Below are 23,528 nucleotides of genomic sequence, written 5' to 3' on the forward strand. Positions count from 1 at the left end.
TAAATATGTATAGGCCTACATGATCATAGCACAGACCTATACAATTACCGAGATTCTGAATTTGTGAGACATATGCATGATAACAGAAAATGTTATTGTGGACGTGATCAAGGAATATCAAGGTCATTACCTTATTCTAGCACTTCAGTCCCTTTCACCAGATGGCATATCTGTGCTACACGCACTTTCATATATATGGTGACTATCCACAGGGTGTACCATATGTATATAGTGATACATCGACAAACTGTATCTTTAAAAATAATATATACGTAGAAATAAAGTTAACATAAAAAGGGCCATCAAAACCTGCCGAAAAGAATGCATTTTTTAAAATTTTTTATAAACGAGTTATGATCTAAAGGATATTAGATTCTACGGTGACCTGTTGCGAGCAAAAACTTCGTGTAAGTCCAAGTGACGTCATATATGGCATATCGTTTCTTGCTATACAATCTCGAAATGCCCGACTTCTTCATTTCAAGTATGTATATTTATTTATGTTTTAGGCAATAAACTCGTCTGACGTCACTTGGGCCTACGTGAGAAATTATGGTCGTAACAGGCAGCCATAGAATCCAACATTTTATATGTTTATAAAACACTATGGACATGAAAAATTCTTAAGAAAATGAAACAGATTATTTTCACAGGTAATTTTTGAGAACCTTTCTTTTATGCAAACTTCCTTTTTACGTATACTGTTCCACAGCTGTATATCGCGTGTATATATTATAACAATTTGCACGATTTATCTCTGCCATTACAAGGTGTATTTTAACAACAAATATAGTATACATACACATGAACGTATATCATGATAATCCACATGCGTGCATCGCTCGTAATAATACACAAACAGCTGATCTTAATAATCCACACACTGCATCTATATCATAATCCATGTGCACACAGTATCGATCGGGATGATAGGCCCCTATACAAATGGTATATTGATAATAGGCATACACAAATGCTATATTGATAATAGGCCTATACAAATGGTATATTGATAATAGGCCTACGCAAATGCTATATTGATAATAGGCCTAGACAAATGGTATACTGATAATAGGCCTACACAAATTGTATATTGATAATAGGCCTACACAAATGGTATACTGATACTAGGCCTACACAAATTGTACATTGATAATAGACCTACACAAATGGTATATTGATAATAGACCTACATAAATGGTATATTGATAATAGGCCTGCACATATTGTATATTGATAATAGGGCTGCACATATTGTATATTGATAATAGACCTACACAAATGGTATATTGATAATAGGCCTGCATATATTGTATATTGATAATAGACCTACACAAATGGTATATTGATAATAGGCCTGCATATATTGTATATTGATAATAGACCTACACAAATGGTATATTGATAATAGGCCTGCACATATTGTATATTGATAATAGGCCTACACAAATGGTATATTGATAATAGGCCTGCACATATTGTATATTGATAATAGGCCTACACAAATGGTATATTGATAATAGGGCTGAACATATTGTATATTGACATAACAGGCCTGTTCATGATGTGAAGCAATATTCATACACGTGTATGCATGTATGCTGTCAGTGATGTGTACACCATGAAACCTGAGCAGAAAAATCGCCTGGTCTACTTTTATTTAAAAATATGGTTGACAGATAAGGAGTATAACAAGGTATGCTATTCGAGGCTCATGCATGTGTATGATAACACACAATGGTAGACACGCTTTGCGTATGCAGCTATCTCAAATCCCACGTATACTTGTGGTAGCCTGCCACAACAAATGAACCGTTCAATAAACTTCACAAAACCTAATCCATCTTGAAAATATATGAATTCAAACATCTGTTACCCGTGCTGCAGTGAGTCGCCGAATCTCTGCCGGAGGTGCATGTATAATACTACGGAAGCTCGTAATAGTCATCTTTGAGATTCAGTGCAGTCTCTCTCTGTCCGCCGAACCGGCTGTGTTCCACGATGACGCGTTCCTTGTGTAACCCGTCCCTTGCCAACGTTCCAACCACACCAGCGGCGAAGGCGTCACCTTCCACATTAACAACCGCCCGGAAACGATCTCTGTTCATAACGAATAAACACTGATTTTAACTTTTCTGTTTCAGGATTATTCAGGAGGGGCATATCTGATTTACAACTGATTTTAACATATGTATAACAGTCAAAGACACATGGTTGTAGCAAAAGTTCCCTTTAAAGAGTTAGCTCTACTCCCTTACAGACAGAACTAGACTGACTTAAAGAAAAAGCCTGCCAAAAAGATAGGAGCTGACACCTGAGATCAAAATGATTTACACTTTTTAACACTATTTAGACCGAATGGTAGATAACTGAGGTGACTTGAGCAATTCAAATCTTTACTAAAGTGAAAAATATCAACAACAACATCTTAGGTTTCTACTTACAGAAACCAATCGATGGCGGCGATGAGTGTAATGTCAGTGGGAATGCCCACTGACGTCAGTACCATCACCATGACGATGAGAGAGCCGCTCGGCACAGCTGCAGCGCCTACCGAAGCCGCTACAGACGTTATTCTGCCAAAAAAGAAAGAAACTTTAGCAGTTTTGCTAGAAATTACATTTGACATTCAGCTCGGTCATTAGTTACTGCTGGGAGATTTGAAGCCTTCGTGGTCCAGTTGTTCAATAGTGTATTAAACTTTAGTCAGCCATTTCCTGGTATTTATGTTTAAAATCTACATTTACGAATTTTTGTTGGTATAAATGATGCACATATTTATATAGGCGTATGATTATATATGTTTATCTGTCAATCTAAAAGTAAAGATAAAATTTATTTACAGGAAATTTTACGTATGCATAGTTAATAGCAGAAAAAGAATGTGTTATAGCCGAATATAATTTCATATACTGTTTTGAATGATTTACTGCCCTTAATCCTCTGGATATAATCATACGGTACAAGTACTAAATAATGTGGCCTATTCACTGATTCTTTTAGTTCATTGACATTCACGCTGTATGTGTGGGTTTATGGTAGGGTGGTGAAAATTAACCACAGCTAGATAAGGACATGATAAGGTATATGATTACTCACCCGACTGTGACCACCTGGCCCGCGTTCAGCGTCATTCCGTTATACTGTGCCAGGAAAATGGCGGCTATCGCCTGATAGATCGCTGAGCCGTCCATGTTAATCGTCGTCCCTACTGGGGTGACGAAATGGACAACCCTGTTGTCAACATTGTTATTTTCATCAGGCAGCGCATGGTTACCGGCAGAGTGGCGGCGCTGGAACGGAAAAAGAGTTAACCATGTGTTTACTCTAAGTGGGTATGCTTGGTTTGGTATTGAAGGCACACTGAACAGTGCAGGCTTAACATCAACAATGCCAACGAGGCTGACAGTCGAATCACATCCCGCAAACACAGGCAACTGGTGCATTAGTCACCATTAGGAGACCACATGGCGAGTTTTGGGACGTAACTACGTAAGAATATTAAAATACGTTACAACAATATACTCGATTGTCTAGAAAAGTCCAAATATTTCCCAAAACTAATATCAACAAATAAACTCATTTATTTCGGTTTAAGCCACAAATATTTCCACTCTTACTTGCTTTGATGACACAATGCCGAGTTGTACTGGTTACATGTTCCTAAATTACATGTGCATTGAGATGATGGATTCAAGCATGTCACGTGTATACGCAAATACGAGAATCGATTTCTTCATATAGCTAATGGCGAAAATGGAATAAGTTTGTTTATACAATAGATTTTATCGCTTACCTAGAAGCCGTCGAAAAGGCTGTGATGATCGCTTCCAGCATGTTACAAAGATAAGAAAACGGGTTTCTCCTGGCGAAGAGCCCGAAGACGAGGGGTAAAACGAGGATCCCGTGGATGGCGAATCCCAGCATGACGGTTAAAACGAACCAGCTGAGCTGATGAAGTACCAACAGTGGATCGTCGATTTCGACGATTTTCGAGGCGATGAGAAAGACAATGCCTATCGGAGCGTACCTGTGAAACGTATGAGCGTAATGTATTGTTTGTGCGATCACAAACTTTTCTCTGGGTATTTGAGAAGAGGATGATGTTGTGAATCACATTAAATTCATCTGGGTATCTGAGGATGTGAGTGGTTGTAAGTGAAAAATCCAAGACACGGGTGCGCCTAGTATAAAAACCGTTTTTTTTTTTAGAAACAACGGCAAAGTTCTGTGTTACAACCCGTAAGATTCATGCAAAAGAATTCCAGTTAACCTAGCACTCGCTACATGCCGTGAATACGAAAAGACAACATAAGCAGAAACATTTCAGCGTCATAAAAATTGATCTATAGCTGTATTAGAATTTTATAATTTATTTATTTAGTTGATTGGTGTTTTACGCCGTACTCAAGAATATTTCACTTATACGAGGGCGGCCAGCATTATGGTGGGGGGTGAGGGGGAACCTACGACCATCCGCAGGCTGCTGAAAGACCTTCCCACGGCCGGAGAGGAAGCCAGCATATGCTGAACTCGACAGAATATTACTAAGTATAAAAACAAAATATCACCCACCAGATGACAAGTGTTATCAACTTCATAACCGCCATATTCAAGGCTTCGAAAAACGCCGCCAGAGGTCTCCCTTCATCACCAAGCTTAGCGATGACAATTCCCAGAGCGAGGCTGAATGTGATAATTCCCAGCACATTGGTGCCTTCCGCCTTCACCACGATAGGTTCATAGACAGTCACTGTCTCTGAAAGGAGATCTGAACTAAATAAGACTGTTCATTATTTTTGTAACAAATGTACGTGTGCGAAATTTCAACAAGCAAACAAATAACTGATTGTTTATTTGTTTTGTTGGTTGCTCCTGGTTTCCGATATATACACAGCCTTTTAGAGCGGTGTCACGCTGGAACACCTTGCCGAGGGTATACTTAAACATATTAGACAGGATGTTCCTCCCAGCTGGTCACTTATCATACACGTGTGATACGTGTGAAAAACAAAACAAAACAAAAACATCAGTTTAATTTCTACATTCATTTCTAACATGTTTACCCCGTTTACACAGCCAAAATTTAAAACGGATCAAATCTGAACTGGCTTAAATCGAAGCCAGTTGTAAAACTGTGTCGTCACACGTCGACGTCAAACTGACTCAGTCCATTCTTAATTTTGCCCTTGTGAACGGGGTAGTCGTCGATGGTCTAGATATACACGAGTCAGAAAATATTCAAGCAAGACATGGTGTTGCTAACACGTGTTCCTGGTGAATCAAACGTGGTCATGTATTATATATAGCAGGGAGGATTTACATGACTGGATGATGCTAATAATACATGTGTAAGAGGTGATACCTACCCTGTGTCGTATTACTGATTTGAACCCTCCGTGACACTTCCTTTGTGGTTAGCTGAAGATTGTAAAGTATGCATTTTTGAAACAGTACTGTACGTACCCACAACCAAGAAGTAGGCCTATACACCATTCTTACCCATAACAACAACAAAGCTGTCCTCCCATGTAAAGTTGTTCACCGCATCTACCCATCTACGTAGAAAGTTATACGATACAGTGCTTGGCTCCTGTTTAGCATTCTGTTAGTTATAGCAAGTTGTGTGACTTACAAACTAAAACATCCAGCATATGCAATTTTTATCTTAAAGGAATAGACTGTTCAAAATTGATGCCAGCATCGCTAAATAGACAGCTGAAAACTATTTCTAAGAGTGATTTTATTTATATTATCAGACCTTATGCATTCAAATAAACAGTGCATCAATAGTTCCCTCCAAAACAATGTTTGACATTTACCAAAATATTCAAAATATGCAATCGTTGTGAAATTTTACACACAGTATTTCACCAATCCAGTCAACACACTGTAGCAAGGATTACCCTGTAGATACAGATGTACTCCAATGAGCATGCTCAAACGCATTATCGGCCATATTTTAAAAATTTCACAAACAGATTGAAGATAAGTTTGACTACCTGTACCACCAGATAATGTTAAAATCTAGCAGAACCATCACGTTCGCATCGTGGGAATGAGGCCTGTGATCCGATTTTGAGGGATGACTAACCACTCCTCCTGAAGCTGCTGTCTAACGTCATCAAGATAGAACACCATCGTGACACGGCGATACACTGCTTGTTTCAAATGGTCCCACAACTGTTCAGTGGGATTTATTTCCGGGAATTGGCGGGCCATTGCATGCGCTCAACACTTTTGTGTTCAAAGAGGACATTTATCACTCTGCCACGATGTGGACGAACACTGTCATCCATAAAGAGAAATTCATTGCCATCTTGAATCTGTTTGTAAGATTTTCAAAATCCGACTGATAATGCATTTACGCATACTCATTGGGGCAATCTGTATCTACAGGGTATTCCTTGCTACAATGTGTTATTTGATTACTGAAATACTGTATGCATTTCACAACGACTGGGCAAATATTTTGGTAAATGTCAAACACAGTTTTGGCGGGAACTTACTTTTCATGCTCTGTTCAATTGATTTCTAAGGTGAGTTGTATGGATTGTTCTGCCATGAGGTCGCGTATATTGGCCAATAGGTGAAAATTTTGTGAAAATTCTTTTATTTCATTATTTATTTTTAACTAAGGTTGCGCAAGCGATTAACATTTTCAACGATCAAATTATTTTTGACCTTTTAGGCAATCCGTTACATCTTAGTACATATACTCACTGTATCGTAAACGTGCATGAAATAACACAGATGTATGGTTGTGATAGCTAGCTCCAGACAAAACAGCTTGCTTAAGCTGACCAAATTGTAAAGTATATATTAAGTAATATATTTAGGACCACGTTTTTGTTCAAGTCTATACATACCCTTCGAAAAGATGCTTCGATAATATTGTTTGGAAACAGATTTCTGGAAATATAAAAATTTATCAACGTAACTTTTCGTGAGGTTTGCGTACAATAAAATCACATATGAATACCTGCATTTTCCTTTCAATCTGCTTGAAATAATTGCCTTGAAAGTTGAAAAAAAAATGCCAATGAATTTGTCGGTTAATATATTAATATAATGCGGATTTCTAATTTGTCAGTTTACTTTTAATCACCTTCTGTATAAAAAGCTATTTTGCACCAGGCAAATATATCCACATAGTATAAATAAGTAATTTTTAAAAGACTTACCGAACTAAATCCAAAAGAGTGTCGATGGTTTTCGTCTCGGAACCAGACGAGTGGTTACTGGTTGTGACGTCAATACCTACGTCACCACCGTCATCATATTGCGTAGCTCCTGGTTGTATACTGAGAGCCAGAATAATTCCACTAATTACCGCCAGGGTGGTGGTAGAGAGGTAATAAACAAGGGAGACAACTCCCATCTTACAGGAGGAGCTGGGATTAAGGGATGTAGTGGCGGTAATCAAACTGGAGACGATTAGAGGTATCAGTAGCATCTCCAACATCTGCAGGAACAAATCTCCAGGAAACCGCAAGTACGAGATTTGACGAGAAGTGAACGGTGGCTCCACGTGGCGGAGACCTGTTCCGAGACCAATGCCGACAGCCATAGCCGTAAAGATTAGGATCAGAAAAATATGTCTCCTTATGGCCTGTTTGCATCTCACACAACACTTCTTGGCCATGTCATCGGAATATCTTCTTGGAAACAATGCCACCTTCTCAGAAGGTTCACCGGAGCCTCGATTTCTCTTCAGATGTTTTCCCGCCATGTTTGTGCGTGCTAATGATGTGAAGGGCGTCTAATTCACCAAAGGGAAAGCCGATATAGAGATCTATACACTGGTTTTACATATTAAACAAATGTTTGATGAATTTATTCATTACCTGCTTCACTCCAAAGAAGATGTTAGCATGCATAACCCACTACCAACTCCTGAGACTCTGAACCAATCCATGTAAGGATACAACACGAGACTGGCTGTTCAAGTCTGAAAGAATATCACCGCATCCTTGCTGTCGTTCACGTATGTATGGAGATCCGATATGGTAAAAACTCGCATCTCAATATGGCAGCTCTGCTCTTAAATTTCGTATTGCCTTGGAAAATTCTGCCACTTCCAGAAAGTAGGTCGTGCACGACTTTTCTAAATCTTTTCAGAGACTGATAAAATTAACTGCTAAACCATATTGGCTCCTTTGTCTCAGTCCGCGATAAAATTCTCAATCAGATAAAGTTCACTGTGAATCGTTCTGTTATATTGTCGGTAGTACGCTAGCACACAGCTATATAACTATATAAAGCTGTGTTAGGTACCTGGACTAAGTAGGCCAACCCACGGTGCACCATAGTCCATTGTGTTCAACCAACAGCTGTCACCAGCTGATGTTGTTGTTACGGGGTTATTCATTCACGACCGAGAGCGCATGTTCAACAGCATGTGACATTAACCCTGCCCAGTGCGTACTTGTATAATATTCTACCCACAAAACAGCATAAATAAAGCATGAATAAACAAATATGTATATGAAAGCCGTGTGAGGGACTGCTTTGACGTTTAGGCCGACATGTATTCTTGAATGAAATAACCAAATTTATAGAATGACGCATTTACTCATTGGAATGTACATAGGCCTATAGACCTGGAGCTATTTGCCAAATTGTGAATAAGTAACTGTCGTATAAGTGAAATATTTTTGAGTACGGCGTAAAACACCAATCATATAAATAAATAAATATAACTGACACCCGGCCAACCTGTATTTCGCCTGTAACGGTAATGGATGTGGGTCTGCTGGATTTAGTGATCAAAATCTTCGACAAATGTATACAGAGTGCGTCTGTGATACAAGTAGTTTAACCATATAAATTCAACTGACGTATACAACTAATCAGATTCTGCTTTTTGATAAGATCACGTGGAGGTACTTACAATATAGGCCAGGCATTTAGTTAATTAAAGGAGGAATAACGACACTGGTTTGATTCCACAATCTCGTTATAAACAGAATCGGTACAACTTTTCAAACATGCACCTGTTACATCAGGAATTACTATACATCTGAGCCGGCAATTGTCGCCTCACACCTCGGAAAACAGTGGACTAAACCGAACTGTTCAAAGTTAGGACACCAAAACTCGCGGATCAGAAAAAGGCCTCCCTAAAGGAGCAGGCTTAGTTTAGGCCACAGTTTCCGCTAGTGTAAACGTCGGAGCCGGGCCTTCCGTTCCTCTTTTCAAGGGAGAAGGAAATGCGTTCTGCCTGGGAAGTTTGCGGCTCATATGTTAGTACTTGTATTTACAGGCCAAGACAGCACATCTTATTCTCTGCGTGCCTATTTTTATTACACTACATAAAAATCAAGCAAACGCACGGTTTCTGTAAAAATTTGTTTCGCCTTTGTGAAAGATTGCAGGAAATGATAATCGATCTTATTGTATTTTACAACCTCTTGTTACTGATAATGGTTTTATTTTCACCACAACAGACGCATTAGAATGAAAAGCAGCAACAGAAAACAGGTGTGAAGACTATATCTGATAAAAGTAACTTTATGCAACAGTTTTATAAATTACATTCGAAAATAATTTATAATGAGATCACATTATGTGTGCATAATCGGTAAACGGTTGAAAACAACAGGAAAAGAATAGTCATGCAAAAAAAAAAAAACAGAATTAAGCTACTTGTCATGATTATCATTATCATGAAACAACAAATAAAACAGTAAGTTGTCACAGCAAGTACAGTATCCACGGCGAAATATTTAATCTAGAGCGAAAATTTTGCCATCACAAACTTTGTAATATGTCTTTGCCTTACAATGTGATTGGAGGTTTGTCACGTGGGCGGTGGTTTAATACGGGCACTTCGTTTCCCTGCACCTATAGTCCTGACAGTCGTCATACAAGTAAAATCCATGAGCGCGACATTATACACCAATGATATAAATAAATAAATACAATGTGATAATACATCTTTCCTAAAACATTGTAAACGAAAGGATCTCACCCCCCCCCCCCCAACCTCCCACCCCCAACAACCCATCTCGACAAACACCAACCAACCCCGTCCTCCCATCATTACTTCTCCCTGTCACCGTCTGTTGGCAAACCACGGTACGTAAAGAAATTATTTAAATGATGTCATCAACCGTTGTCCATCATGAAATGACAAACGTGGTGCTAAACCGTTTCACTTCCATGTTTTTGAACTTGTTTACTGCTCTGTCCATTGGCCTGTTCATTTACTGTAGAGACTGTAGTGTGACAATGTTTCATTGAGACATCGGGCTCGACCGATTCTAACAAGGACTCGTCGTCCTCGGATTGGGCGAGCTCTTTCTGAGACAGGTGATCAACGATGGCCGCGCCGATAGAATCTCCGAGTATATTTACAATACCACGACCTCTGTCTCTGAAAACAAAATAAAAAAGTATATGGATAGTGCAAAATTTTGACTATTTTAGTCAAAAAGGAAGAAAAATGTCAGATCATCCACTGGAACATGTAATTGTAACTGTTCCTGGCGTAAAACCTATTTCAGTTATACACTGTATGGTGTCTGTGCGTCTGTGTGTCGGTCGATAGGTCAAATTGTTTCTCTAACAGGGGGGGGGGGGGGGGGTCTTAAATACTCTTGTAGCATAACTGGAATTCACTATGTAACAACTGCAAGACACCAATGTCTTAAAAGCACTGGGAGCAAACGATCAATTCCCTCAACATTCATGAATACATGCAGCATATGATATTTCCAACGGGTTGTGAAAATAGAGATCTCTTTGAAAAAAAACATTACTCAGCTTAACTCAACTATACATGCAGAGAAGCTTGATCACGTGTAGATACCCAGAACGCTTCAATGTGTATCTTGACCTTACAACAATATCATACATAGATGTGGAGAATGATACTCACAGTAGCCAGTCCACGGTAGCGATGAGGGTGATGTCAGTAGGCAGGCCTACAGACGTCAGAACCATGGTGATGACGACCAGAGAACCACTAGGCACGGCGGCCGCCCCGATAGACGACGCCACTGACGTTATTCTGCAGTGAAGGGGACATAGAAAAAGCAATACCTTAGCAAATATTTATGAAAACTGTTTTCAGCTGGGAAGGAGTATGTCATATCATATGCATAGTGGACTGTTAAATTTAGATTCACGCTAAGTGGTATTAAGTCAAATGCAACAAAAACACAACCAGTGTGAGCCTGAATTAAAACCAACGCCAATCTTGTTTCGTCTGTAGTTTGGAATAGCTCAGGATGCTCAGATGTTGCAATCGCATCAGCAAATTAAACAATATATTTGAATTCTGTTGATAACGATTTATCGTCCATGACGGAATAGCGGATATATTTAGCTATAAAAAGCTATATCAACGTTTCAGGCTACAGGTTGATCGTTCCATCAAATGTAATTTCTGGTGTATGGAAAGTGAAGTGTACTTGGGCAACTCAGAAAAGGGAAAAGTAGGAAGGCTGCAATTTACGCATGCTTTGTTTTTTTACGCCGTGTTTAACAATTCTTCAATCATATGACAACGACGGGTCATTAGGTGTGTGTGTATATACATACAGTGTGTCTTCTTGTGGCAGCTAGACTCCATACCACCAAAGTGCAGCTGCAACTGGAAAACCATGCCGAAGACACCAGACATTACATCTCACCCAGTCACATTACACTAATACTGGGCCAACCAGTCCTGTTTCCTTGTTCTAGGCTCGCAATGCTGAGCGCCAAGGGAGGCAACAACAAGTACCATTTTTAAACTCTTTGACATGATCCGACCCAGGTAAGAAAGTTGTGAATAAAATCAAAACTTACTGAGATGCATTTTTGTTTTCTATTTTCACAAGTGAACTAAAGCCAAACTGTGCTATATACTGTGGCCTATACTTTCGGATTTTTTTCTACCGGCTTCTAAAGAGAAAGAATATTAGGAGAATTGGTTTTTCCTAATTAACTGCAATTGAAAAGTTCATTTGTCTTTCTGATGGTTAACACTCTAATTGGCACATAATGCGAGGTTGCATTATATGGAATACAAGCGACGGACCATCGACAACACAGATGCGTTATTTCTTCGAAATTTCCGATCCATTAGCATTTTTTTTGTTTTTACCGAAATGAACAGCAAAAACAAGTTTCGCTGAAGTGCGTTTACTGTAACCGTATCTGCGTATTCAAACTACAGTCTGGTATATATACAGTTTGTTTCGCTGTTGTTTGGCTATGTGCACTGTCATATTCAACACACTGAAAGAACGTTGTTAAAATATATAGTAAAGCTAAATTTAGTGCATAAATGTTTCAGCCTCGTTGAAAAGATCTAGATCATGCCTAACTAAGTGAATTACTTGTTCACTGAGGAGCCTGTTCGTTTTTCACTAACGCGTACCACGCTAACTATCCTCAGACTGTGTTAGCAGAAAAGCAGCAGGAACGAATAAATTCGTTGTAATTTGGATCTGTATAATTTAAAGAATCCGTTGTTGTAAAATCAAAGTTTTAAACCGCAAAGTGTTTTCATTTGTTTAACGTATGGTATGTTCAGTATTGTCTCTATACCATCCGTGATTCTCGATTGCCATTGGTTGATCAAGCGGGTTAAAATGTTGACATAAACTTCTCAGAGCTGCAGCCCTTGCTCATGCACAAGGGATATATGAAATTTAAACCCTGTGTAGCTGAATTACGGCACAGACTGACGTCATTTTTCTCTGAGACGCTAAATTTATATCCTGTGCAGCTAAATTAAAAAGGTGACGTCATTTTTCTTTGCGGCCGCATTCCATGGCGTTTCATTGTGACGTCACGCCACAACGACCGCTGTCTTCAGTTGACATAGCTAGCATGATTTTTCTTAGCTCAGCGGAACTGGCTTTCTATTTGACAAATATTGTAGGGCCAGGATCGTTATCTCCGTGTTGAGAAGGGTATATGGAGATTTAAAAAAAACGGGTATTTACAAAACATTATTCCCGTTCCAAAGGTGAGTGGTTTACCCGACACTCCCATTCCACAATTTGTTGGATCCACTGAATAGTTTCAGGTAAGAGATAATAGAAGTAACTATAAGAAAGTCAAGGCTTTCGTTGTGGTAGACCTATATTTCGACATACGTTTACGCCATCGTCAGGAAATACACGGCACAAATTGTACAAAAATAAATTTATAAATCAGTCTGAATTACGAAACAAAATCAAGAAAGGAACTGGCTTTGTTTTAGGTACACCTCGCCCTCCTTTTCACCTTTCTGTTTACTTGGATTTCTTTTCTTTTCATTGCTTCACTGATGGTTTAGCTGCCGTGAACTCCGTTCAACTGTTGTTGTTAATCTATATACATCGATTTTTGTCCGATTGGTCCTCCTGACGATGGCATAAACGTATGTTGAAATGTAGACCTACCACAATGAAAACACTGACCTTTTTCAAAGTTACCCCTATTCTCTAATCCTATGTTTCCATCCCTGGGGCCTCCGTGGTTCAGTCGGTTAGCGCGCTAGCGCAGCGTAATGACCCAGGAGCCGCTCACCAATGCGGTTGCTGTGAGTTCAAGTCCAGCTCATGTTGGCTTCCTCTCCGGCTGTAAGTGGAAAGGTCTGCAAGCAAACTGCGGAAAATCGTGGATTTCTCCCGGGCTTTGCCCGGTTTCCTCCCACCATAATGCTGGCCGCCGTCGCATAAGTAAAATATTCTTGAGTACGGCGTAAAACACCAATCAAATAAATAAATAAATATTCCTCCATCCATTAAACTGAACGCCATCGTATAAGTAAATAGTAAAATAGCTAAAATAAATCGTAGTGGTGTTCCTGACGGGTTATCAATAACTTACATAGCCTATACACTAATATACTTACGCAATGGTCATAATCTGTCCAACGTTAAGCGGTATATTGTTAATCTGAGCTATGAACAGTGCGGCTATGGCCTGGTAGAGTGCAGAGCCGTCCATGTTGATGGTTGCCCCTACCGGAGCGATGAACATGACCACGCGGGGATCCACGCCGTTATTCTCAACCAGACAACGCATTGTCACAGGCAAAGTGGCCGCACTGTAGGGCAAAATACAACATCGTAGTAGCGAGGAAAATGCATTGGTAATCAGGGACCAGTCCCAATGAATTTCCTACAATTATTTTGCTATTCAAATAACATCACTTCAAACATCGTAAATAACTTTATTCGAAACTTTTCTCATCAATCTCTTTAAAGAGTTCCGACTGAGAAAAGGACTTATGATGTCTTGTGAAAGTGGCCACAGATATTGTATACTTGCGAAGAGAAATCTTTGCAAGTATTCGTGAAACTTTCTAATTTGACAAAGAGGCCCAAATCAGACGTTAGTAGGTTGGCGTAAAGACATTCTAAAACCAAAATTAGTCAGCTGTTTTGATTTTCTCGGTCAGCTTAGATATAAAGATTTAGAAAGGAGACAATAGTATTGGAATACAAGTCATTTACCTTGAAGCCACGGCCAGCATCGTGACAAAGGCCTCTACCATTCCGTATATAAATCTCAGAGGGTTTTTCTTGACAAAGAGTAGGTAGATGATAGGGACGATGACAAAGCCGTGTAAAATGAAACCCACTAGGACGGTGACGGCGAACATAGCCAGCTGTGTAAGGACACGCTCCGCGTCCTCCATCTCCACGATCTTCGCAGCGATGAGGAAGAGGATCCCGACAGGAGCATACCTGTGGAGGGAGTGGCAGTCAGTATTATACCTCAAGAATATTCATTTGGGCGTGTTGATATTTCTTTGGTCAATCTGAATTCTGTGATTGTCAATATTTTTTACAAAGTGATCTGCCCTTTTTATGCGATGTATTGTCCATGAGGTCAGTATTTTTATCTGACATCAACACCATGCTAAGTCTGAAGTAAATACTACTTCACTAAAAAGATACGGCCACGGTGTTAATTTCATTATCGTGTGGACAACACATATCCACAAATATTTTCACTGATTTCTTTCGCTTGCCTTGCCTGCATCTTTGAGAATGTGGAAGAACTAGCTTATCTTAGACCAGATGACGTGTAACGTGTTACCAGCAATGCGACTGTAGCCCTTAACGAAGGAGGTCGCAAATTCGAACCAAGATTCCGTTCGCTTTCAGTTGTTTGTCATGAGGTATTTGGAGTACCTTGCTAAGGAACGGTTTCTTTCACCACCCACCTCATATGTAACAAATACTCGAATTTAAGTGAAACTGTCTTGAGCATGCATGCACGGCGTAAAACCCAAATAAGACCAATGTCCAAGCCGTCCATTTTTTGATTATTTACCAGATTGCTAATGCGATCATCTTCATCGTGGCTTTGTTGAGGGCCACAAAGAACTGGTGTAAGGCTTGTCCGTCCTCTCCCAGGGATGAGATTATGACCCCCAGGACGACCGCGAAGAGAATTAGCCCCAGAACATTCATTCCCGGGGCAGTTCCTACCTCAGGCTCATACACTGTAACACATGGACATGCAAGGTCAGCACAACTGTATAACCTAACACCGCATGGGATTTGTAGTCAGGATTTATCTCGTAACATTGTGTGGTATTCCAACCTTATTACGATTTAATACATTTCTGTTCATATTTCAGAGAACCGGGTAGGACTTTGGACAAACCACCGTCCTGTCCATGCACGTTTGGAAATTCTTCGTACTTGCGAAGGTCTGGCATCAACTTGCGAATGTTCGTGGGTTTCCCCTGGGCTCTGCCTGGTTTTCTCCCTCCATAATGCTTGCCACCGTCGCATAAGTGAAACATTCTTGAGTACGGCATAAATCACCAATCAAATAAATAAATCTAAAGTTATGCCGAAACAGTGAGACCCTGATTGGGACAGAGCTAAGGAAATGACCTCGGACAAAATCCGTTAGTCCAGGTCAGCAAGGACCACGTGTCTATGAAAAGACGAGTAAATACCGATGGCACCTTTATGATCCTACAAAAAATGTAAATATCTTGGGCTATAGCCACCTGTAGGCATATTGAATGCAATTAGACTTGGTCCGATGCCAAACAGAAACAGGCTTATACAGTGTGATATGCACCCTTTTATGTGCATTTAGCGCGAATTATCAACACTTTCAAACGGCATATAGGACAGCTCAACACCTATAGGAATTTAAAACAGACTTACCTGTGGTATTTGTATCATTGTTGTAATTCGGAACTTGCTCTGTATCAATCTGAAATGAATGAAGGACAAATTAATTTTATTTATGCCCCTATCTATTTACTGATTAGTCAGCTAAACATGTAGCTTAGAGTACTGCACTTTTATCTGTCGTCTATATGTCAAAATAAAGTTTTCCGGAATGCTTTCATAACGGTTCATCAGACTGAATTGAGACTTGATGCATGCACGGCTTTAGCGTGGCCAGTTACGTCATCTTCGAGATCCGAGTGCCATTTTATACATTTACAACAAAATTATGGGCGTTTTGATCTTGTTTTGAACACTGACAATTTCCCGTACTTTTCGTTTCATTGTTTATTAAATGTGACGACAACACCTACAGCAGCTGAAGCATTGTAGATAAGTGACGTCTAATAAATTGCATTTAACATCAAGTTTGCATATTTTTTTACCTACTTCTGCATGCCTAAGCCATGATGTTATGCACTATCTAAATATTTGCACACAAGTAAATTGACACGAGACTGAGTTTCAAAGATTGAGTGCCACTATTTGCCAAATTTCACACTGTCTTCGCTACTCTGCTTTTACTCTCCATGTTGTGTTCCTTTTTTGTCCATTTTTTTAGCCAAATGAACGACCACTTTGACCTGGATTATACGACATTTTTGAAAACTTGATATTTTGAAGTGAAATTTGATACATGGCTTCACCAAGACAATTTTGACGTCAAGTTTGACTTTTTGGGTCCTTTTATGACAAAGGTATGGCAACATTTGTTCCGGAATGCAGTTTGAGATCGTTATTATGTTGACTTCAAAGACAAGTTTCGCACACAGGTATGCAGAGTAAACGAACGATAGACAAAATCTGTTCATTCTGCAATAGGATCATTTCCACCATCGTAGCCATTTACAAACATATCATAAAATGAAAGAACGCGTGTTCCTAGTTAATACGATAGTGAAAAATGTTTTACAATGTGATACAATTCATTCTATTTTGTGCAACAAGTGTCAAGATCTGAGAAACGTATTTGTTAAAATGTTGCAGTATATGAGAGATCGTATGCAATGTATAGCTTTAAAGCGACTTACTTTGTGTGTAGCCCTGGAATACGAGAAACTACAAGTACGATCAGTTTTTTGGTATATTTCTGATCAAATTAAACATAGAAAACCTAACTCAACTTTAACTCACCTTCATAAAACACGCTTCAACCAAATTGTCTGGAAAAAGGTTTCTGAAATATATAGAGAAAACAGCTCTATTTGAATGTAAACAAAACTATAACCACGTAGTCTTTATAACTAAAAACTGTAACTACAATAGCGTTTATAACTAAATTAAGCTAGCATTTAAAAAAATATTAAAAAATTATAAAAAGAATTCAAAACGAATATAAAATTAAGGTTTCTGAAACATATAATATGGAAATTGTTTGCGCATCCGAATCAATGATTTGTTTACAAATATCAGGGGCCGCAACTCTCACTACAATTTACAATCCGAAAAGTAAAGTCTAGACCCTCTTATTCGAAGCCCACTTAACGTTACGAGGGCGTGGTGGCTATGGTGACGTAATGCCTATATTATTGGTTGCCATGGTAGTTACGTGCTCAAAGCGATATGGAGGCTTCGTACAAGTGGGCCCCGGTCTTTTAATCGCACAGACTGTGTAATGACATTTGACATGTCAAATGTTATTCGAGTTATTTAATTTGTCCTTTTATAAGGAATAGCTTGGTTCCTGTATATTTCAGAACTCAGGAGAAAAACGGCGGTCATACATGACTCAAATAATATAACGGACAACTGGTGCGATGTAGTGTAATCATTTTTGTAATATATGCAACAGTTATGGTACAAATGTTGAAAACTATGTACACAGAACATTAATGTACTCGGTGTACATGCAAATATTTTACCGGAACGTGTGTTATTATTAGGAATCCTACCTGACCAGATCCAGAAGGGTATCGGCCGTGTTTGACGGGACAGACTCGGTCTGGAAGGACGGGGTGAAATTCCCCAGGTCCCCAGGTCGTATGACAACCGCCAAGCCCACCCCGATGACAGCAGCGATCACGGTCGTAGTCATGTAGTACACGATGGCCCGCATCCCCATTTTACCCGAGGAGCGCGTATCCAACGACGACGTGCCGCATATTAAACTGGAGAAAATCAAGGGCAACAACAACATCCGGAGCATTTGGAGGAATAAATCGCCGGGGAACCGGAGATATAAGATGTCTCTTTTGCTGAACTTGTGACTCACGTGACGTAGTCCGATCCCCAGGCTGATGCCCATCAACATAGCCAGCACAATTATAACAAGGAAAACATTTTTTTTCATCACCTCTCCGCAGCTAGCCAGGCACCGCTTCTTTGGCTTTGTTTCCTCCTTCCCCATGGGTGAAACTTTTGCGGACATTCAAAATAAAATATTAATAAAAAGCCCTCTATCGCATTCCACAGAATGCAGGTTGGGCTAGTCCGGTGACAGTTACTTGAGTATTTTGACAACAGTTTTCTCCTTTCCTGGAATTCTGGAACAATCCATGAAAATGACCTACGAGTAAAGAAATTAAACACTGTGAAAAGTGCATTACACGTACCTATTACTAGATGCAGCTCGGTACGTCCCATTAAACTACCTGAGATTTATTAATACTGAATCAAGTTTGCCTGTGTCGGCGACGCGTGATCAGGGAAGATATATTTGATTGCTTGTTTGACAAATTGTTGTTTCACCCCATGCTTCAGAATGTTTCAGTAAGACGATGATGGCCAATTATATGGGCTAAAGATAAAGGGGTCCATAAGGTAAATCACCGACCTTTGATAAATTACTGATGAACGGTTAGGACGTGTGATGTACAGACTTGTTGGAAGACAAGTGATGTTTAATGGACGTATAAAACTGAGCAAACACTTCCATGAGTGTCGTCGACCGATTATTGTCAGCAACACTTAAAAGGCCATACGAACAGAAAAAGCAGGGATGTCTAGGCAAATCTGGTTGTTGGGGAGTTGGACACTTTACTCACTGACGTAGAGTTCTAATACATAGCACGCCTTTTGTGTCCGATTTAATTCAAGCTTATTTAAAATTCAAAGCGAACCGATTGACAAACATCTCCGTAAGACACTGATTTTGTTTCTGTATATACACATTTACATTTACATATTTTAATTGCATTACATACCACAAAAACCTCAGTTGAACTTATCATCGTTTGAATTAAACTTGACATGTTACAACAACAACGCAACGCAAGTGTGCCTATAGCTTGCACATACTGTGCTAAGGACTATTTATGTAATAATCAACATATGTGTTTTGGTGCGAAACTATTTAAATTCCTGCTTTGTATGGGTAATTTTTAACATGTATTACAATAAAAACTCACCAATTGTCTGTTATGAGAGAACATTATCCTCAAGAAATGGACGTTACATCATGAAAACCTCAAGAAAACTCCCTCGACGGTTTGTTCTTTGTATAAAATGGTATAATTCTTTGCATATGACGACAGATTGTGTTGTCATCTACGAGAAACGTAGAGCAATTTCTGCTGTCGGTACACACAGAGGCAAAGAATCCGGGATGTTACACGGCGTCTATGTGGAATGTGTATACTCAACGCGATTACAATCAGAGCAAGGACGACGTTGAGCGAGGAAACATCATCGACGCTCATTACCCTTCACAAAGAATTTTAGCGACGTCATAATAGTAAAGAAATGGTTGTGACGTCATGTGACGTCATGTGACGTTCAATAAAAGGAATGCCTTTATTCATGACGCCTGTCGCCAAGATCTCTCTCTCTCTTTAGAGGCCCGAACTGAGACATATAACGTCAATTTTGTGACTCGGAACGTTCTATATAGCGTCAACAGCATGACGTCATATAGATAAACCGCATTACGAATTATGATGGGTTCCCTCCTCTTGAGGTCAGGTGACGCTTATACCCAGCCGTTCTGGGTAACTTTCAAGCCACGCAGAATCCGCCAGGGTTACCAGAATAACTACACCCGAAATTAAACACGCAAGAGGCATTCACAAAACGTTACCCTACACTTGTGCGGAGTCACGTGACCACAATTTCATGTGTCTGAACACCAGCCATACCCACCCTGCGAAATCAAAAAGTAACCTCATCATGTTACTGGTGACTGTTTAGGGTGCATCAAGCTCACCTTAATGTCAAATGTGGTAGTGCATTTGTCCACAAGCAACATGCTGTGTTCTGTGTGGGTATGTTTGGAACATAAAGTAACTCATGTGGAGGTTTGTTTTTTTTGTTCAGTATAGATGTGCGAGATAAATCATACCAGGTTTATGCTCGACTGGTCGTCTAACCTACTTTTGCCGTACTTAAGAAGTAAGGGGTTTCAAAATCATCGAGCGAACAGCACGCTTGGAAAATACAAGACCTTTAACGATATAAACCCAGGCACCCGCACCAACTCATGTAGACTACAAACTCATGCACAAATCCGAGCTCACACTCATACTCAAGCTTGTGCACATATGCCCATCCGATGCACAAACTGTTGCTCAATTCATGTACAAACACGTCACAAAATCATGCACAAGTTAAGAGACAGCTATACATAAATTCACGTAGCCTACAAGCTTACATGTATACCAGAACTCTTGCACAAGTTAAGAGACAGCTATACATAAATTCACGTAGCCTACAAGCTTACATGTATACCAGAACTCTTGCACACGTTAAGAGACAGCTATACATAAATTCACGTAGCCTACAAGCTTGCATGTATACCAGAACTCTTGCACAAGTTAAGAGACAGCTATACATAAATTCACGTAGCCTACAAGCTTACATGTATACCAGAACTCTTGCACAAGTTAAGAGACAGCTATACATAAATTCATGTAGCCTACAAGCTTACATGTATACCAGAACTCTTGCACAAGTTAAGAGACAGCTATACATAAATTCACGTAGCCTACAAGCTTACATGTATACCAGAACTCTTGCACAAGTTAAGAGACAGCTATACATAAATTCATGTAGCCTACAAGCTTACATGTATACCAGAACTCTTGCACAAGTTAAGAGACAGCTATACATAAATTCATGTAGCCTACAAGCTTACATGTATACCAGAACTCTTGCACAAGTTCATGCACAAACCATAGCAAAAACACAAGAAAAATCTAGCCGTGAAAACAGACATTCGCATATAAAAGAGAAAGTATATAAAGTACGAAATTAAGACCGATTCATGCGAAGAGAAGCAGTTAACTGTTTTCAGTGATGTAAAAAAGGCACAAAGAATGTTCTACGCGAATGACTGGAATCAGTATCCAAATCGTGTACCATAAAATTTATAAGATAATCAAAAGATGCATATATCTCAGGTGAGCTTTAAGAGTCACTCAGGAGCGTAGGGGGCAATTGAAAAATGGAGAGAGGGGCACTATTCCAACCAATGAGGCGAAGGTCTAGGGGCCCAATCTTTTGAAAGTACTGGACACCATCCCCCATGCACGGCTTATATACTGATGTCTTTTTTGATGTCTATAGATTCCCCGAACATTGTGACATTCATGTTGTTTGTGACACAGGTGATGAATGATGAATGATGTTGTGTTACTAGGACTTGTAACTGCCTGGGTTGGAATACAATAGGTAGAATTCTACCTTCTCTCAAAGATGTCAAAATAATGCGACCAAGCAACATGACAAATTTATACATTTACATTTGGCATGGTGTCAACACTCGTTCTGGGACTACTTTGAACTCTCAGACCTTGTTTGCGCCCTCTACTGGGGAAATCCCTTAACTATATTTGGGATGTGCAACGTTAACAAACGTACGAGCAATAAAATGTCACCGTCGATCCAGCAAATTCTTTCAAGATGAAATTTCACCCTTGTTGAGAGCTGCAGTAATCGTATTTTTTATTCATGGTAATTCTGTCATGTTCCAGTTTGACATTTGATTTGTTTGTGTTTTCGATGTGAATCATACATTTAGTGACATTTCGACGTAACTTCCACGGTGACGTGAGCACTGTTTCTGGAGGTACAGTTTGGCGTAGTGATACCGAACTAAAACGTGGTGATATTGTTGAAGACTATCGCTATTCGTTAGGCGTCATCGAGTAGAAAATTTGGGAATTATTTACGAATTAATTTCGATCAGTTTTGATATTTGCATTCACTTTCTGTTGAGTAGTTTAATATTTATTACAAACTCTTTTTGTTTGCAGGTTTACGAGTTACGTGATCAGGCACTTCGACGCCATAGTTGAACTTGTAAGTTTGTCATTTTGTCATTTGTTTGAAATGAGCGCAGGGGTTAAACGGAAAGCAGCCGCACCAGACATCACCAACCTCAGGGAACAGCAGACACCTGGACCTCTTTCTACACCTTCCGAGATTCTGCCATGTAATGGCGGTGATGTATTGGATAAGCCGTGTTTTGTTGGTATGTCCACAAGTGATATTACACACTTGGCTTCCTCCCAGTCTCCCTTGGTGTTGTTAAATAGTATGATAAATACAGCGCCCTAAGATACATGTATACCTAACCTGCTAAATACTGGTTCAGATGGCTGGCCACTTTATGATCATGGCTAACCTGCTAAATACTGCTAAACACGAGATTGGTCTATGCCAATGCTCTCTCCTCGCTTAAAGAATTCAGAATAAAATTCAGTTCAGGTAGTGATTGGCCGGTTTCTGTGATTGGCCGGTTTCTGTTGAGTACTGAGTAACGCATGTAAGTGAACAGGAAGGACTGGGTAAAGCCGCATCAACTGTTGCATCATACTTATCAGGTATTGGTTACCAACACAAGATGTTAGGGGTGGCCGATACTACTCAGACATTTGTACTGCGCACAATGTTAGAGGCTCAGGTTGATAACAGAGAACTGATACCACCCGGTATACTCATAAGGTTAACTCATGCTTTGGATAAGTCTGCTCCTATGTATTGTTAATGTAAGATTAATGAAATGCTCAGAAATGATACAGTAATTTAAGCAATATGACATTTAAAATCACTAGATAATAAGGCTGGTTTTGTACATATTTTCCTCCAACACTCCGTAGTCTCTGTCGAATTACGTCATACAAGACTAACCTTTACGAGCTGTCAGAGCTTTGCCGTTTAGCTCAGCGTTAAAAAGCTTCAAGAGTAACAACAAGCATACTGGATTTCTCCACGTAATTGTTTGCTGTCTGCATACGGTTGTAGAAGTACCCCAAGATAACACTAATAAAGGCGTAGATTTAGATTTGATTCTTCTTCATCTCCTCTCAACCTCGCTGACTTCAACACAACCCAGACTTTCGTTGTCTCTTAGGGCATACAACGCTTATAAAATACCTGAATTGAAAACTGGATCACCTACAAGAT

The 23,528-nt window shown here is 39.6% G+C and overlaps 2 protein-coding genes across 2 annotated transcripts; both read right to left on the reverse strand.

Annotated features, from left to right (window-relative positions):
* Positions 1-1,513: 1,513 nt before the first annotated feature.
* LOC135470614 (excitatory amino acid transporter 1-like) lies at positions 1,514-7,785 on the reverse strand. The gene is made up of 9 exons (XM_064749650.1): positions 7,185-7,785; positions 6,870-6,912; positions 5,370-5,421; positions 4,576-4,759; positions 3,797-4,030; positions 3,282-3,293; positions 3,100-3,234; positions 2,445-2,576; positions 1,514-2,100 (listed from the first exon to the last, which is right to left on the reverse strand). Exons 1-9 carry the CDS (start codon positions 7,730-7,732, stop codon positions 1,926-1,928), a joined length of 1,515 nt encoding a protein of 504 aa, XP_064605720.1. The 5' UTR covers positions 7,733-7,785; the 3' UTR covers positions 1,514-1,925.
* A 1,765-nt stretch (positions 7,786-9,550) lies between these two features.
* On the reverse strand, positions 9,551-19,754 carry LOC135471593 (excitatory amino acid transporter 1-like). The gene is made up of 9 exons (XM_064750881.1): positions 19,535-19,754; positions 18,080-18,693; positions 17,322-17,364; positions 16,122-16,170; positions 15,268-15,439; positions 14,442-14,675; positions 13,838-14,032; positions 10,883-11,014; positions 9,551-10,378 (listed from the first exon to the last, which is right to left on the reverse strand). Exons 2-9 carry the CDS (start codon positions 18,553-18,555, stop codon positions 10,147-10,149), a joined length of 1,533 nt encoding a protein of 510 aa, XP_064606951.1. The 5' UTR covers positions 18,556-18,693; positions 19,535-19,754; the 3' UTR covers positions 9,551-10,146.
* Positions 19,755-23,528: the final 3,774 nt, after the last annotated feature.

Source organism: Liolophura sinensis, chromosome 7 (assembly GCF_032854445.1).
Source record: "Liolophura sinensis isolate JHLJ2023 chromosome 7, CUHK_Ljap_v2, whole genome shotgun sequence".
In the NCBI taxonomy this organism is placed as follows: Eukaryota; Metazoa; Mollusca; class Polyplacophora; order Chitonida; family Chitonidae; genus Liolophura; species Liolophura sinensis.

Coding starts and splice junctions, on each gene's coding strand:
- LOC135470614 (XM_064749650.1), bottom strand. CDS start 7,732: ATGGCGGGAAAACATCTGAAGAGAAATCGAGGCTCCGGTGAACCTTCT. Junction 6,913..7,184: donor ACTCTTTTGGATTTAGTTCG/GTAAGTCTTTTA, acceptor TTATATTTCCAG/AAATCTGTTTCCAAACAATA. Junction 2,577..3,099: donor GGCCAGGTGGTCACAGTCGG/GTGAGTAATCAT, acceptor CTTTTTTGGCAG/AATAACGTCTGTAGCGGCTT.
- LOC135471593 (XM_064750881.1), bottom strand. CDS start 18,555: ATGTCCGCAAAAGTTTCACCCATGGGGAAGGAGGAAACAAAGCCAAAG. Junction 14,676..15,267: donor ATGATCGCATTAGCAATCTG/GTAAATAATCAA, acceptor CTCCCTCCACAG/GTATGCTCCTGTCGGGATCC. Junction 14,033..14,441: donor ATGCTGGCCGTGGCTTCAAG/GTAAATGACTTG, acceptor TTTGCCCTACAG/TGCGGCCACTTTGCCTGTGA.